The sequence below is a fragment of the Halictus rubicundus genome, chromosome 1 (genome assembly GCF_050948215.1).
Source record: "Halictus rubicundus isolate RS-2024b chromosome 1, iyHalRubi1_principal, whole genome shotgun sequence".
In the NCBI taxonomy this organism is placed as follows: Eukaryota; Metazoa; Arthropoda; class Insecta; order Hymenoptera; family Halictidae; genus Halictus; species Halictus rubicundus.
In genome coordinates, this window is record NC_135149.1 from 27,432,572 (window position 1) to 27,449,431 (window position 16,860).

General features: G+C 37.5%; 1 protein-coding gene across 7 annotated transcripts in view; it reads left to right on the forward strand.

The window, feature by feature from the left end:
• Positions 1-16,860, forward strand: part of Clc-a (chloride channel protein 2) — an 81,872-nt gene that overhangs the window by 62,605 nt on the left and 2,407 nt on the right. For 3 of the 7 annotated variants that reach the window (XM_076797895.1, XM_076797876.1, XM_076797885.1), the window contains 11 exons: positions 6,965-7,247; positions 7,935-8,146; positions 8,632-9,152; positions 10,769-11,003; positions 11,097-11,259; positions 11,602-11,832; positions 12,919-13,142; positions 14,422-14,613; positions 14,791-14,933; positions 16,070-16,253; positions 16,331-16,558. In XM_076797895.1, the coding sequence (XP_076654010.1) occupies positions 6,965-7,247; positions 7,935-8,146; positions 8,632-9,152; positions 10,769-11,003; positions 11,097-11,259; positions 11,602-11,832; positions 12,919-13,142; positions 14,422-14,613; positions 14,791-14,933; positions 16,070-16,253; positions 16,331-16,558 (2,616 nt within the window). Of the gene's footprint in view, positions 1-730; positions 1,094-3,808; positions 4,537-6,964; positions 7,248-7,934; positions 8,147-8,631; positions 9,153-10,768; positions 11,004-11,096; positions 11,260-11,601; positions 11,833-12,918; positions 13,143-14,421; positions 14,614-14,790; positions 14,934-16,069; positions 16,254-16,330; positions 16,559-16,860 lie in introns of those variants that run through there. The other 4 variants (XM_076797904.1, XM_076797914.1, XM_076797922.1 and 1 more) reach the window with 4 other exon arrangements.

Sequence of the window (16,860 nt, forward strand, 5' to 3'; positions counted from 1 at the left end):
CATTACTGAAACCAAAACTAAATAGTCAAAATTGATCATAGTGTAACCCTTTTACATTCTAAAAATTCGCACAAAAATTACATTACTGAAACCAAAACTAAATAGTCAAAATTGACCATAGTGTAACCCTTTTACATTCTAAAAATTCGCACAAAAATGACATTACTGAAACCAAAACTAAATAGTCAAAATTGATCATAGTGTAACCCTTTTACATTCTAAAAATTCGCACAAAAATTACATTACTGAAACCAAAACTAAATAGTCAAAATTGATCATAGTGTAACCCTTTTATATTCTAAAAATTCGCACAAAAATTACATTACTGAAACCAAAACTAAATAGTCAAAATTGATCATAGTGTAACCCTTTTATATTCTAAAAATTCAGATAAAATTTTATTCGAACCCTAATAAATCAGAATAAAATATCTACCCTTAACCAAAGTGGTGCTTAACGAGTCTAAATTTCATGCACCTGCACAACTACACATTAAATCTGCACACACCAAGCTACCAAAAACTCACTAACACCTTTTCCAACAAGCCCACAGTCTCCTGCACGCGGAATTTCGGTCCCGGGGGTTGCAAAAATCGACAAAGTGAAAAACAGTGAACCGGGGGGTGAAAACTGTCCGGAGATCTGAAGGGTGCAGGACTGTTTCGGACATTGTGGTCGTCCGCATTGACAAGTTCTGGTCCTGGCAGCGTCGGAGGAAAGAGGAAACAATAGAACGATGAACGGTTCGCAGTAAGCCAACCGCCAAAAATACCGATTTCCGAGGTTTGCCAGCGGACTGTGGCGTGCGACTGGCACACCGGACTACAATGACGCAGTAATTAGTCGGTGCTGAACGATCTACAAGGATCTAGACCAGTTTCGACCCGATCCCGAGAACGAGGACGAGAGTCGCACTCGAGACGAATCGGTAGGAAAATGTGCGATCTCTGTTCGATTCGCACGAGCAACGCCTCGTCCTTCGTGACCTGATCGCGCGAAACGATCGAGGGAGCTTCGCAGGATCATCGATCCAGCTTTCATGCCGGCTTGCGTCCTGAATCGGGCCTATTTCGTCTGTAACGATGACTATGTCGTAAGTGAGACCCTCGAGCGGCCATCGCCGGTCTCTCGGATGTTGTTTTCTTTGGAGTGACTATTACTAGCCGGACGTGTGTTTTCCTCGGTTACAGTTAATCACCCCCTTTATTTTCATGCTGGCAGAGATCTTGTTTGCGTCTCGATTGTTGCAATTATTGTAAACTGGTACGCTTAACTCGCATTCCGAGATACACGGGTTCTCTTCGTCGTTTTTGGGCCAGCGGAAAAAACACGTTTTCTGGAGGGTGGATTGGGGATGAGTTTTTACCACGTTTTTATTACCTCGATTTCTTCTCTGTCAGACCTGGGCAAAATTTCGCGAAAAAATATTTAAAATTAGGGGGATCCATGAGTAATCAATTATTTTGAAATCTTAAACAAACTTTGTAATAAATTCAGGTTTTTATTTTTTAATTTATTATTTAATCTCCGTTATCGTCAAGGACAATTTACCATCTATGCTGCAAATTTTTAATCCTCCTCGTATAGAAATCCAGGGTTCGTGAAGCAAAATATGACTCGAGGTGAATGTTCTATAGAAGTGAACATTTTATTTCTTAATTAATGCTCCAGAGATCTGAAAAGGAGTTTTTAATATACCACGTTTTTAAGGTGGACTAAAAAGTAAAAACTAATTCCCAAAAACAGGGTAAACAAATTCTAGTATAATCTGACCCTAGAGTGGAATTGTTTTTTACTTTTTAGTCCGTCTTAAAAACGTGGTATATGAAACATTTCTTTTTGTTCAAATCATCATTCTTGGTATCTTCTTTTCATTTGTTAACAAGTGCAAAGTAGAAAATTACAATCAATCGATTACAAAATCGTTGACTACAAGCAGAGTCTATTCAATTTTACAATTGTCTGCATTTGCAACGAGCCACGACTGAATTGTTAACGCCATTGAAAAGAGTCAAACAATATCAGGACACTTATGGAATAGAGGAGACAAGATTTATTATAGTAATTACTAGACTGTGGATGTTTATGCAGTTTTCAATTTTTGTGGGCAAATTTTACGAAATTGGAAACAACTGAAATCTAATTTTTAGTGGTAGTAGCGTTTGTGGATCTGGAATAAATAAAAATCATACTAAATCCTGTGAAATTTTATAGTATAACATTTTTCATTATACTATAGTCTATTAACTAGTCTAGTAATGACTAGACTGCGGATGTTTATGCAATTTTCAATTTTTGTGGGCAAATTTTAGGAAAGTGGAAACAAATGAAATCTAATTTTTAGTGGTAGTAGCATTTGTGAATCTGGAATAAATAAAAATCATACTAAATTCTGTGGAATTTTATGGTATAAAATTTTTTTAACATTTTCAGAAGCCATAAATGCATAAAGATCCGCAGTCTAGTAATTACTATGCTGGGGATTTTTCTGCAAAATAAAAATTGTTTGCATCGATTACAATGAACAGGAGCCAAAAAGAATATTATTATTATTAATATTATTATTCTTGTAATTTTTCCTTTTGCTGATACGTTGAGGCTTTCAAATTGTTTTAATCCATCCCCGAATTAGAATCTTTTTCATTAAATTGCACCTACTCATTTTTACCATAAATGCATAAAGATCCGCAGTCTAGAAACTACTAGGCTGAGGATTATTATGCAAAATGAAAATTGTTTGCATCGATTACAATGCCGAGGAGCCAAAAAGGATATTATTATTATTGTTATTTTTCCCTTTAAAAATTTTGATAAGCTTTCACATTGTTTTAATCGATCTCCGGATTAAAATCTTTTTCATTAAATTGCACCTGCTCATTTTTACCATAAATGCATAAAGATCCGCAGTCTGGAAACTACTAGGCTGAAGATTATTATGCAAAATGAAAATTGTGTGCATCGATTACAATGAACAGGAGCCAGGAAGAATATTATTATTATTGTTATTTTTCCCTTTAATAATTTTGACAAGCTTTCAAATTGTTTTAATCCCTCTCCGGATTAAAATCTTTTTCATTAAATTCCACCTGCTCATTTTTACCATAAATACACAAAATCCGCAATCTAGTAATCGCTTGTACAACATTCTTGTAGAACGCATTAATCTTTGATTTGCCGAAGACATTGTAATCCAAATTAATGTTCAAGTTCGATAAAAAGATTGTCAGTCATACATGTCCAACGTGACAGCGTTAAAATTAGACTACAGTAAGGAGCAAAACTGATTACACACTATTTGAAACAACATAACTTTTTTTCAGATTAGATCAAATGCCTTGAATGTTATTGAGAAGTTGGAAGAATTAGTTTATTAGATGAGGTGTAGAAAATTTTTGAGAAAAATTTGAATTGGTCGGAATCGCAAAAGAAATAGTAAAAGTTGGTTTTTTCAGCTTTTTTATCTGAGCCTGTATTGAAAGTTTAAAAAATGTGTTCTATTGGCTCGAATAAATTAATATTCATGCTGAAAATTTCACCGATATTGGTTACTTCGTTTACGAGTTATAAACGATTAAAAGTGGGAAAATTGCCATTTTTCACGATTTTCGACTAAAAATCGCACTTTTACTATTACTTTTACTATTTCTTTACTATTTCTTTTGCGATTCCGACCAATTCTAATTTTTTACTCCTCGTCTAATAAACCTTCTAACTTCTCAACAACATTCAAATCATTTGATCTAATATTAAAACAGTTATGCCGTTTCAAATAGTGTGTAATCAGTTTTGCTCCTTACCGTATACTCGCGGCCGAACGAATTTCTGTTAGAGTCGAATAGTATGTTTACGATCGAGCATCGATCTCGATTGTATATCTATCGGCACGCATGTGACTCGAATTAAGAGCGGTCATTGTTTCCACGAGAAATTTCTGTCGCCGATAAAATTCGTTATCTCATCCCCGGCGAGTTATCGCCGGTGAATATCGATTCTCACAAAATAATACGCGCATTAAAACCCATCGGAATCGCCTAACTCCCTTCGTTCCAAGCTTCGCTCGACCCAATTTCAACGTAATCCCTCGTGGCCCCGAGTACTTCGCTAAATCTCGCTCGCTTTTCTGCACGAGCATGATCACCACCTTTCGACGGACAGCGAAAACGCAACTTGAAAATAACTCGAAAGAGGTTGTCGATCCTTGTAAGATAAATCAGAGATCCGTTCGATCATGTTCAGCCCGATAGACGACGATCAATCCGTATCGGAAACACTTTAATGCCATAGTATTCTGCTCGGTCGTGTGATCAAGCGTTAATCGATCGAGCACCGTGATCCATGTCTCGTTTCGGTTCAGCGGTTTTCGATTGAAATTTTCAGCAAAAGTTAAAGAGCTAATTTGTACCTCGTGAGAATTTTTTTCAAGATTTTTTACGGTCGGTGTCGAGGTAGATTATGGTAGTTGAGAAGTCAGAGTGCCGCGAGTGTATGATTTTTGTTCGAGGATCGAGCTGACAGATCGGGGATCGTACATGTTTGGTATGTATTTCATGATTGTGCCATGGAAAATGCATCGTGTCCTCTCAGAATGAGATTAACTTGTATATTAAGATTATTTTAATGCATACGCAATGTCAACATTCAATGGTCAACAGTCAGTTCTGTATTTTGCGAACTGGTGGTGAAAGCGCTGGAAATTCCTATTTTGCAAAGTTTAAATTTTGAACCTTCTTTGAAATTTTTAAGAAATTCCCATTTCCAAAGCCGGGAAGATTGTTTCAATTATTGACACGTTCGAGGTGCCATCGCGATCTTTTTCAAATCCTCGTAATCCATATATTTCCGGGGGCTTAAAGTCTTCGAAGTTGGCTCAATTTTTTAATTCTATACAATCCTCAGTGATCTCTAGATCTTAGCAATTCTCCACACCTTTGGAGCCTTTTAGTTTCATATTTGTTAAATCCTGGAATCTTTAAATTTCGAGTGCTATGAATTTTTTTTAAATTTTATTCTCTCAGCTCCAGCTTCTGTGGTATGTAAATCTTGAAAATTTTGAATTCTCTCTTCAAGAATTCTCTGAAGACTTTCAATTTTGCTTTTCCAAATCTTAGAGGCTATATATCTCCAAATTTGAAATCCTCCAGTTCTCTAAGCCATTTCAAAACCTTCTTTACACATCTACTTCATCTTGTATTGCTTCAACAACATATTTTAGTTGTCAATAAAAACAGGGAAATTTCTCAAAACATTTTGAATCCTCTCTTCAAGAATTCTCTGAAGACTTTCAATTTTGCTTTTCCAAATTTCAGATGCTCTATATCGCCAAATTTGAAATCCTCCAGTTCTCCAAGCCATTTCAAAACCTTCTTTACACATCTACTTCATCTTGTATTGCTTCAACAATATATTTTAGTTGTCAATAAAAACAGGGAAATTTCTCAAAACATTTTGAATCCTCTCTTCAAGAATTCTCTGAAGATTTTCAATTTTGTATTTCCAAATCTTAGAGGCTCTATATTTCCAAACTGGAAATCCTCCAGTTCTCCAAGCCTTTCAAAATCTTCTTTACATATCTACTTCATCTTGTATTGCTTCAACAATAAGTTTTAGTTGTCAATAAAAACAGAGAAATTTCTCAAAACATGTTGAATCCTCTCTTCAAGAATTCTCTATAGAATTTCAATTTTGCTTTTCCAAATCTTAGAGGCTATATATCTCCAAATTTGAAATCCTCCAGTCCTCCAGTTTCTTTCTTTTCAAAATCTTCTTTACATATCTACTTCATCTTGTATTGCTTCAACAATAAGTTTTAGTTGTCAATAAAAACAGAGAAATTTCTGAAAACATTTTGAATCCTCTCTTCAAGAATTCTCTGAAGACTTTCAATTTTGTATTTCCAAATCTCAGAGGCTCTATATTTCCAAACTTGAAATCCTCCAGTTCTCCAAGCGTTTCAAAACCTTCTTTACATCTACTTCATTTTGTATTGCTTCAACAATATATTTTAGTTGTCAATAAATACAGGGAAATTTCTCAAAACATTTTGAATCCTCTCTTCAAGAATTCTCTGAAGACTTTCAATTTTGTATTTCCAAATCTTAGAGGCTCTATATTTCCAAACTGGAAATCCTCCAGTTCTCCAAGCCTTTCAAAATCTTCTTTACATATCTACTTCATCTTGTATTGCTTCAACAATAAGTTTTAGTTGTCAATAAAAACAGAGAAATTTCTCAAAACATGTTGAATCCTCTCTTCAAGAATTCTCTATAGAATTTCAATTTTGCTTTTCCAAATCTTAGAGGCTATATATCTCCAAATTTGAAATCCTCCAGTCCTCCAGTTTCTTTCTTTTCAAAATCTTCTTTACATATCTACTTCATCTTGTATTGCTTCAACAATATATTTTAGTTGTCAATAAATACAGGGAAATTTCTCAAAACATTTTGAATCCTCTCTTCAAGAATTCTCTGAAGACTTTCAATTTTGTATTTCCAAATCTTAGAGGCTCTATATTTCCAAACTGGAAATCCTCCAGTTCTCCAAGCCATTTCAAAATCTTTTTTAACCCTTAACACTCGAATGGCGACTGTAAATTGCACCATGTTTGTATCTATAAGCTGAAAAAAAAATCTATAGTAGGGAAATATTCTAGGTTGGAAGAAATGTTTCGTTTTGGAGTTAAAATGGCTTCGAGTGCAAAGGGTTAAACCTACTTCATCTTGTATTGCTTCAACAATACGTTTTAGTTGTCAATAAAAACAGTGAAACTTCCTTTGAGTCCTTCAACAATAAATGATTAAATGCTCTTATTTAAAGAAGGAATGATTAAATGCTCTTATTTGAGGAAGGAATGATTAAATGCTGTTATTTGAGGAAGGAACGATTAAATCACAGCTCACCACCAGTACGCAGATGACATAAAATTTTGAACGTTTCCCGAAGAAATCATGTCTGACTATGAATCTAGATGTATGGTCGCTACACGAAAGACCTGGGTGAGTACGCGAAGGAAGAGGCACAGAAGCTCAAGTACCACGACAAAGCGCGACGGAAGTATGAAAAGGGCAGAGAGGAGTTCCGGAAGTCGAGGAGAGGTCCTCTTTGCAGGAAGCTGGTGGCTTTGCTGGCGTTCGCCTGGAAACACACTGGAGCTCGATTAGGCGAGGACTGGGTCTTCCTGGCCCTTCTAGGCATCATCATGGCGCTCATCAGCTATGCCATGGATCGTGGCATTTCCATGTGTAACAACGGTCAGTTCACACTTAATTAACTTCACTCAGTCTCAATTAATTTCTCAAATAATTCTGTTCAACGCAGTTCGTTAAAAATTCCTGTTGGAATAAGATTCAATATTTATTGTAATAGTTGAGAACTTTTTTGAGAGGGTGTTTCGGTTTTTGGTTCTCCAAACCAAAATGTTTAAAATCCGTCAATTTTGTCTTATTTTTTTATCATACTGAAGGTTGGAAAACGTTTAAAAAATCTCACTTCAAAATTCCCCCATTTTATAGACAATCAAAATTTTCCATTTCTTCTGATTCCGACCATAACTACATTCATGCCGATTAATAAACAATTTTTCTGTTTCCGATGAATACAAAGACCGGAATCGTGCGTACTAGAATCGGAATACTCCATAAAAAAATATACAACTCATGTAATTTTGATTATTTTTACTTCACAAAAATCGTACGTGTAGTTCAAATGCCAACAAATACGTGTGCAAAATGTCAATATAATGGGTTCAATAGTTCCTCTGAAAAAAATTGTCGCAATCGAAAAGCAGAATACCCCTTAAAGATAAAATATCTTATAGAAAAGGGACCTTGTAGGATTTTATAGGACCTATATAATTATTGCAAAATTGTTTCTTTTCCAATTTTCCGCATGATTGTTCTGTATTGAACGAGTCGTTAACAGTGTCCTTGTTCCACCAGCCAGGATATGGCTTTACCAGGACCTGACACAACATCCAGCGCTCCAGTACCTCGCGTGGGTGTCACTTCCGGTCTGCCTGATCCTCTTCAGCGCAGGATTCGTCCACATCGTCGCACCTCAGAGCATCGGCTCCGGAATCCCGGAAATGAAGACCATCCTCCGAGGAGTCGCCCTCAAGGAGTACCTGACCTTTCGCACTCTGATCGCCAAGGTTAGCTTCTCTCAATCGCTTTCCTTATTACTGCGGATTTTTATGCAAAATAATAAGACAGAGCGACTTGAAAAAGTCTATTTGACCTTGATAACTGGAGCAGACCAAAAGTAATGCATCCTTTTAAATTCTTTATGCAGAATAAAAATTCTCAAGGCGCAGGGGTAAACAGGAATTATTTCTTTCTTTAACAATTTTAAAAGATTGAATTATAATTCTCTCAATCTGCCACTTCAAATTGCAGTCACCCGCTTTTGTCATAAATGCGTAAAATCCGCAGTAGAACCATCAGTCAATTCGAGGTCGTGGAATCAACTGAATAGAGGCATGGTTGAAACAATATCCGACTGAATAAATGTCCACGTCATAATTACAGAGTGCTAATAAAGACGAGAATTCAGTTTCAAAAGCAACCGGAAGAATTTGTCGGAGTTTGTTCGTAGCGTTTTGAGATTCCTCGGTAGACCTGACCTAATTCCTAACAGGTGATAGGTCTGACGGCGACCTTGGGCTCCGGGCTGCCCCTGGGCAAGGAAGGTCCGTTCGTGCACATCGCCAGTATAGTGGCCACCTTGCTGTCGAAGTTGGTGACCAGTTTCCAAGGGATCTACGAGAACGAGAGCAGAAACTGCGAGATGCTCGCAGCAGCGTGCGCAGTCGGTGTGGCTTCTTGTTTCGCTGCCCCGATAGGAGGTGTCCTCTTCAGCATCGAGGTCACCACGGTGTACTTCGCCGTGAGAAACTATTGGAGGGGATTCTTCGCCGCCGTCTGCGGGGCCACGATGTTCCGATTGCTGGCCATCTGGTTCCAAAGGGAGGAGACCATCACCGCGATGTTTGCTACCAATTTTACTATGGACTTCCCGTTCGATCCGCAAGAGCTGTTCGTCTTCGCTTTGATCGGAGTTGGCAGCGGACTCGGCGGCGCGTTTTATGTCTGGCTGCATAGACAGTATGTCATCTTCATGAGGAAGAACAAGAGCATGAACAGCTTCCTGCAGAAGAAGTGAGTAATCATGGTAACGGTCACACGGCTACTGGTTTATTGGCTGTGCGTACCGAAACGATCATTTACTATTACACCATTCTACATCTTCGTTTCTTCATCTTTCATTGTATTTACTCTTCAACTTTTTACACATTTTATTACTCGTACTCGAAACGCAAGATCTAATTTTCACCACTAGATCACTGTATCACGAGTGATTTTATAACTTTTAGTTTTTATTTTGCACTACAGGCATTCTACAATTTTTATTCATTTATTTTCACTGTATGTGCTCTACGACTTCCATTTGACACATTTCGGTACATGTTCCACTTGTGAAGCACTAATACGTACTACAATATTTTTATTACTTCATATGATAAGCAAACTGCTCTAACAATCTTTCTCAAACCTTCTCAAACAACTATCATTTGCAATCACTACACTCCACAATTGTCAGCTACGAAACAATGTAACTCTCAAGAGTTGTCACAGCCAATACATTCCAATTATTTCTACTACAAGTCATTGTCAAAAAACATCTTCAAACTGCCAACCACTCCACTCAAACAGCCATTATCCACATCTACAACGCAATTATTAGTCATAGAACTATCAAAATCATCAAAAAATTCTCCACAACTCTCTTTAGTTCTGTTGCTTTCACCACAACTCATTATCAAACATCCTCAAACCTGCAAACAACCATCGTACACACCCACAACGCATTTATCAGTCACAAAGTAATTGAAAATCCTCAAAAAATTCTCCACAACCCTATCTAATCCTGTTGCTTTTACTACAACTCATTATCAAACATCCTCAAACCTGCAAGCAACCACCATTCACTCCCACAACACAATTATCAGTCACAAAGTAATTGAAAATCCACAAAAAATTCTCCACAACCCTATCTAATCCTGTTGCTTTCACTAAAACTCATTATCAAACATTCTCAAACCATCAAACAACGAACATTCACTCCCACAACACAATTATCAGTCACAAAGTAATTGAAAATCCTCAAAAAATTCTCCACAACCCTATCTAATCCTGTTGCTTTCACTAAAACTCATTATCAAACATTCTCAAACCATCAAACAACGAACATTCACTCCCACAACACAATTATCAGTCACAAAGTAATTGAAAATCCTCAAAAAATTCTCCACAACCCTATCTAATCCTGTTGCTTTCACTACAACTCATTATCAAACATCCTCAAACCTGCAAACAACCATCATACACTCCTACAACATAATTATCAATCACAAAGCAATTGAAAATCCTCAAAAAATTGCTCCACAACCTTATTTAATCCTGTTGCTTTCACTAAAACTCATTATCAAACATTCTCAAACCATCAAACAACGAACATTCACTCCCACAATCCATTTATCAATCACAAACCAAGTTAAAATCTTCAAAAAATTCTCCACAACCCTATCTAATCCTGTTGCTTTCACTACAACTCACAATCAAACATCCTCAAACATCAACCAACCCACTCAAACAACTAAACCACCCTCCCTACTCCCATTACCACCCACATAACGCAAACATTTCTCCACCAAACCTCCACAAACCACCACCACTCCTCGAGGACCTTATCAAACCACATCGAACCGTTTCAGTCGTTTTTTATACCCTGGCATCGTCTCGCTGCTGGTCTCCTCCGTCTCGTTTCCGCTGGGATTAGGCCAATTCATGGCCGGAGACCTGAACACCCACGACCAGGTGTACGGTCTGTTCACGAACTTCAGCTGGACGAAAGAGGAGTTGGGTGTCGAGGAGATGAACATGGTGAAACACTGGTCGACGGCGTACACGGACGTGTTCACGGGTCTCCTCGGGTTCGTCGCGTTCACGGTAAGATCCGCTCTCGATCATGATCCACGGGGAACGGTGGATCGACGGACGAACGGGAGAGTGCACAGTCGACCAAGGGGCCTTTGATTTCAGTTCATCTTTTCCATTATAAGCTCGACGGTGCCCGTGCCATCGGGAATCTTCATCCCAGTCTTCAAGATCGGTGCAGCACTGGGACGAGCCGTCGGAGAGGCTATGGCACTTTGGTTCCCGACTGGTGTTCGATACGGTGGCATAATCACCCCCATTGTGCCAGGTAACCCCCTCTCTCATCACCCCCCTTAACACTAGAACCACCGAGACCATGCGAATGGCGGATTTTACAAAGTGAAAGAAATATTTCTTTTGAGAAATTTGTCTCAATCCTAATTCAAAATTCAATCCTATTACTATTATAAAGGTATGCACATCAGTCTTGTTTAGGGCTCGATAGTTCTGGTGTTAGACGTGTGCACAAATTAAAATTTTTGTCGGACATGTTTCAATTTATTTTAAATAGGACAGATTTATATCGTTTGTGTGATTAGACAGCTCTGTTGATGTTTTATGGCGTTTCGATGAAGAGGGGATGTTTCATTTTCATGGGGTTTCGTTCCAGGGGGTTACGCCACGGTCGGTGCAGCCGCGTTTTCAGGAGCAGTGACCCACACTATCTCTGTCAGTGTCATAGTGTTCGAGATGACTGGCCAGATCACTCACATCGTTCCCATTATGATAGCAGTGTTGATCAGCAACGCCATAGCAGCTCTCCTGCAGCCTAGTATTTACGACAGCATCATACTAATTAAGAAGCTGCCGTACTTGCCCGACCTGTTACCTTCCAGCTCAGGTAATTAAACCATAAGTTCAATCGCATTGCCAGAACTGTAGCTCAAAAATTCTTCTAATTAAAAACATCGACTTAACTCTAGTTAACATTTTTATTTTAATACAAAATGAACTCGAGTAGAAAAATTATTGATTGTGCGCCCAACTGTGATCGCTTTTAGTTCATTGACTCTAAAGTTAATGAAATCTGGTGTGCTCAGTCATCAGAATTAATATGCCATTCAATTGTAATGTGCTATTGTAACGATACTTATTAATAGACTGCAGATTTTATGTATGTGAGACAACAATGAGTAGGTGAAATGAAAACTGCGAAAACATTAGCAGAATTTGATAGTTGAATTGACTATCCAGATTGTCAAAAGACAAGACACTCGACTCACAAAATTTTTATTTTGCAAAAAAGTCCGCAGGCCGCTACATATTAAAATTAATTGAACGCATTAAAATTTTTTTTACTACTAAAAAGGCTCCCGACGAGGTCGTTTATTTTTAGTTTATTGATTGGGCGTCTAACTTCAATCATTTTACGTGTATTGGTCGTTATTAAAATTATTATACACGATTCAACGGTGTCCAATAGGAATTGGGGGTTGTTTAACACTAAACCTACCAAGCATTAACAGTATCTGGTTAATATTGCCTTGTAAAAATGGCAACCCTTTTATTGAGATTGTTCATAATTTTCAACATAATCAATGCTTGGACAAAGAAATTTATTCCATTATTTTCCATATGTGAATTTTTATAGTTTCAATCATTGTAAAATATAATACCGGTCATTTTGACCGTGGCAGGTTTGGTGTTAAAAATAGTTGTTGAAGTGAAGTAAATCGTATGCAGTCCAAATTGGTCTAACAACTGAATGTGGACTCGTTAGTCGAATTTTCCACTAGGATCTAGTGTTAGATTAAGCTTAGCACCTTCGATAGTTTTGATCACGAACTAACATTTATACAATTTATTAACAAGCCTGGCGAAGGAAGCTCCATGACTGGGTAACTGAATCTATAGAATATTCTTCTATTTATAATACGTCAGTGTCTCCGAAATAGAACTCGCAAGTTGACAGTGCTCATTCCGCCAGGTATGTACAACGTTTATGTCGAGGACTTCATGGTCCGTGAGATCAAGCACATCTGGCATGGGATCACTTATCAGAGGCTGAAGAAGATCTTGAAGGAGAACCGCAAACTCCGAGGATTCCCTCTAGTAGACAATCCCGACTCGATGATCCTGCTCGGATCTATTCAGAGGTTGGAACTGATCAAGCTTATCGAGAAGCATATTGGACGCGAGAGAAGGCTGCAGGTAATTAACCAAATTAATTGCAGTAATTCCATTCCAGATCAAATAAAAATATAGACTGCGCAAAAGCTTATTTCGTCTTTTACTTTAAACACATTGTATCCTAAATGCATATTGTGAAATACACTACTGCTCTAAAATTAAAATATTATATTCCATACTTTATTTTAAACATTTGAGACGGTACAGATCACTAATATGTTCTCTAAGTCTAAATAAAAATTGAAATAGCCACATCAAAGGCTTGATATTATGATATGATGAACATTTTATTTCAAATATTTAAGAAACCGCACACTGTGCTCTAAAATTATAACAATATATTTTATTTCAAACATTTGAGGCAGTGCAGGTCACTAACGTGTTCTCTAAGGTTAAATAAAAATTGAAATAGCCTAATCAAAGGCTTAATATTATGATATGATGAACATTTTATTTCAAATATTTAAGAAACCGCACGCTGTGCTCTAAAATTATAACAATATATTTTATTTCAAACATTTGAGGCAGTGCAGGTCACTAACGTGTTCTCTAAGTTTAAATAAAAATTGAAATAGCCTAATCAAAGGCTTAATATTATGATATGATGAACATTTTATTTCAAATATTTAAGAAACCGCACACTGTGCTCTAAAATTATAACAATATATTTTATTTCAAACATTTGAGGCAGTGCAGGTCACTAACATGTTCTCTAAGGTTAAATAAAAGTTGATATAGCCTCATCAAAATATAATGAACATTTTATTTCAAATATTTAAGAAACTGCACACTGTGCTCTAAAATTATAACAATATATTTTATTTCAAACATTTGAGTCAGTGCAGGTCACTAACGTGTTCTCTAAGGTTAAATAAAAGTTGATATAGCCTCATTAAAGGCTTGATATTATGATATGATGAACATTTTATTTCAAATATTTAAGAAACTGCACACTGTGCTCTAAAACTATAACAATATATTTTATTTCAAACATTTGAGGCAGTGTAGGTCACTAACGTGTTCTCTAAGGTTAAATAAAAGTTGATATAGCCTAATCAAAGGCTTAATATTATGATATGATGAACATTTTATTTCAAATATTTAAGAAACTGCACACTGTGCTCTAAAATTATGACAATATATTTTATTTCAAACATTTGGGACAACATTTCTGTCTGAAAATACGGAACAAAACGTTTAAATAAAAATCGTATTTAATACTACATCATCAGACTGGCTGCCACTCCATTTAACTTTATTTCCACAAAACCTGAAGTTCGACTGTTGCATGATTGATTAGGTCGCCCAAAAATGGCAGAAGGAGGCTGAAGAGAGGGCGCGCGAGGAAATGGAACGTCAGTTAAGGGACCAGGAGAGAACCAGAAGACCCTCTCGCTTCGAGGTGATCCCAGCGCCGGACATCCTGAAGATGCAGAGGCAGAGTGTCAACGATCTAACGATGTCTCCAAACAACGGCACCGGTCCGGACCACGTGAGTCACGCCCCCGCCCTATTGACGTCATTTCCCGCGAATTGTGTATATTTGCTCGCTTAACTAGCCGCCTACGTCATCCGGCTACCTCTTTTTCCATTTTTTTCTCTCTCTCTCTCTCTCTCTCTCTCTCTTTCTCTTTCTCGCGTTATTTCACGCGGTCCCGTTTCGTTTCAGCATACGTATCATTCGCCGGTGTTCGGGTGCCAACCGAAGAAATCGATCCTGAAGAAGACCAACTCCTTCACCCTGAAGGGATTCAGCCCTTTGGTCAGCCCAGCTGCAACGCCGTATACCACTGTCACTGGAGCTGAGAGCAGGTGCGAAATGCACTAATTGATAGGTTGCGAATCTTTGTGCAAAATGAAAATTGTCTACATCAAGGCAGAGCAGTCACTCAGGACATTTTTTCTTCCTTCAACAATTTTAAAAGATTGGAAATTGCCTATATTAAGGCAGAGCAGTCACTCAGGACATTTTTTCTTCCTTCAACAATTTAAAAAAATTGGAAATTGTTTACATCAAGGCACAGGAATAATTCAGGACATTTTTTCTTTCTTCAACAATTTTAAAAAATTGGAAATTGTCTACATCAAGGCACAGGAGTCACTCAGGAAATTTTGTCTTCCTTCAACAATTTTAAAAGATTGGAAATTGTCTACATCAAGGCAGAGGAGTCACTCAGGACATTTTTTCTTCCCTCAACAATTTTAAAAGACTGGAAATTGTCTGCATCAAGGCAGAGGAGTCACTCAGGAAATTTGTTCTTCCTTCAACAATTTTAAAAGATTGGAAATTGTCTACATCAAGGCAGAGGAGTCGCTCAGGAAATTTTTTCTTCCTTCAACAATTTTAAAAGATTGGAAATTGTCTACATCAAGGCAGAGCTGTCACTCAGGAAATTTGTTCTTCCTTCAACAATTTTAAAAGATTGTAAATTGTCTACCTCAAGGCAGAGGAGTCACTCAGGACATTTTTTCTTCCTTCAACAATTTTAAAAAATTGGAAATTGTCTACCTCAAGGCAGAGGAGTCACTCAGTACATTTTTTCTTTCTTCAACAATTTTAAAAGATTGGAAATTTGACATCAATGTTCTATGATTATTTTAATATACTGCTCCAAACTTCTCCTACTCGTGTTTCTCATAAATGCACAAAGAACCGCAGTCTACTAATTAAAGTAGCAAAGAAGAGCCACTTACCTCAACACTTTTTAAAGTTAACATTGCACAGTTATCTATGAAATGATTCTCAACACTAGGTTTATGGAGCACTAAAATTACTATTTCACATTACTTTATAAAAGTAACAGGAATGTATCCATATTTTTAGTTATATTTTAATAATACATTCCCGAAGAAATAAATTTGTTGAACAGCCGTGAATTAACCTAGCGTTGAAAGGTTTTAAGAAAGAGCCAGAATGAAAATCTTTTTTCTGATTCGAACCTCTCCAGTTCCAGGATACGTCTGGCCTTCGAAGCGATCTTCAGGAAGTCGGCCACCCTCCAGGACGTGGACCCAGACCCAGAGATAGGATCAGGAGGAGTAACAAGACGAGAAAGTCAGGACGGGATGAACGTGCAGCCGCACACGCCGATGCTGGCTCCTAGTCCAGCCACCTCGAAGAAAGTTCAACTGGTAAGTTTGTACCTTGACCACTCATTTAATCTGTCTCTGTACCGTCATAGTGATGGAATACTTATTTATGTTACCAGCCACGAGAAAGAGTGATAGACATGTCGACAGAGGATCAAAAACGATGGGAGGAGAGCGAAATGGCGCTGGAAGTTGACTTCTCCAGGTGTCACATCGACCCTGCACCCTTCCAGCTGGTCGAAAGGACGTCCTTGCTGAAGGTGCATAGTCTCTTCAGCATGGTAGGGGTGAACCATGCTTATGTGACTGCTATTGGAAGGCTAGTTGGGGTTGTGGGGCTCAAGGAGGTATGTTGAGAGAATTATGTTGATTCATAAATGAAGCAATCATTTAACTACTTCTCGGTACACTAGCATTGTTATTCTCATAATAACAATTGTCAAACTATACTGTAATTTCCATTGATCCTTGCTCCTCTCTGAGGAGAGTCCCTTTTGAGGATTATGTTGATTCAAAAATGACAGAAGCTTCCCACGAAGTTCATAGATAGATCATGCTACATCCAGGACTTGCCTGGCCTATAGTAACAATGAAGAAATCATTTAACTACTTCTTGGTACACTAGCATAGTTATTTTGATAATAACAAT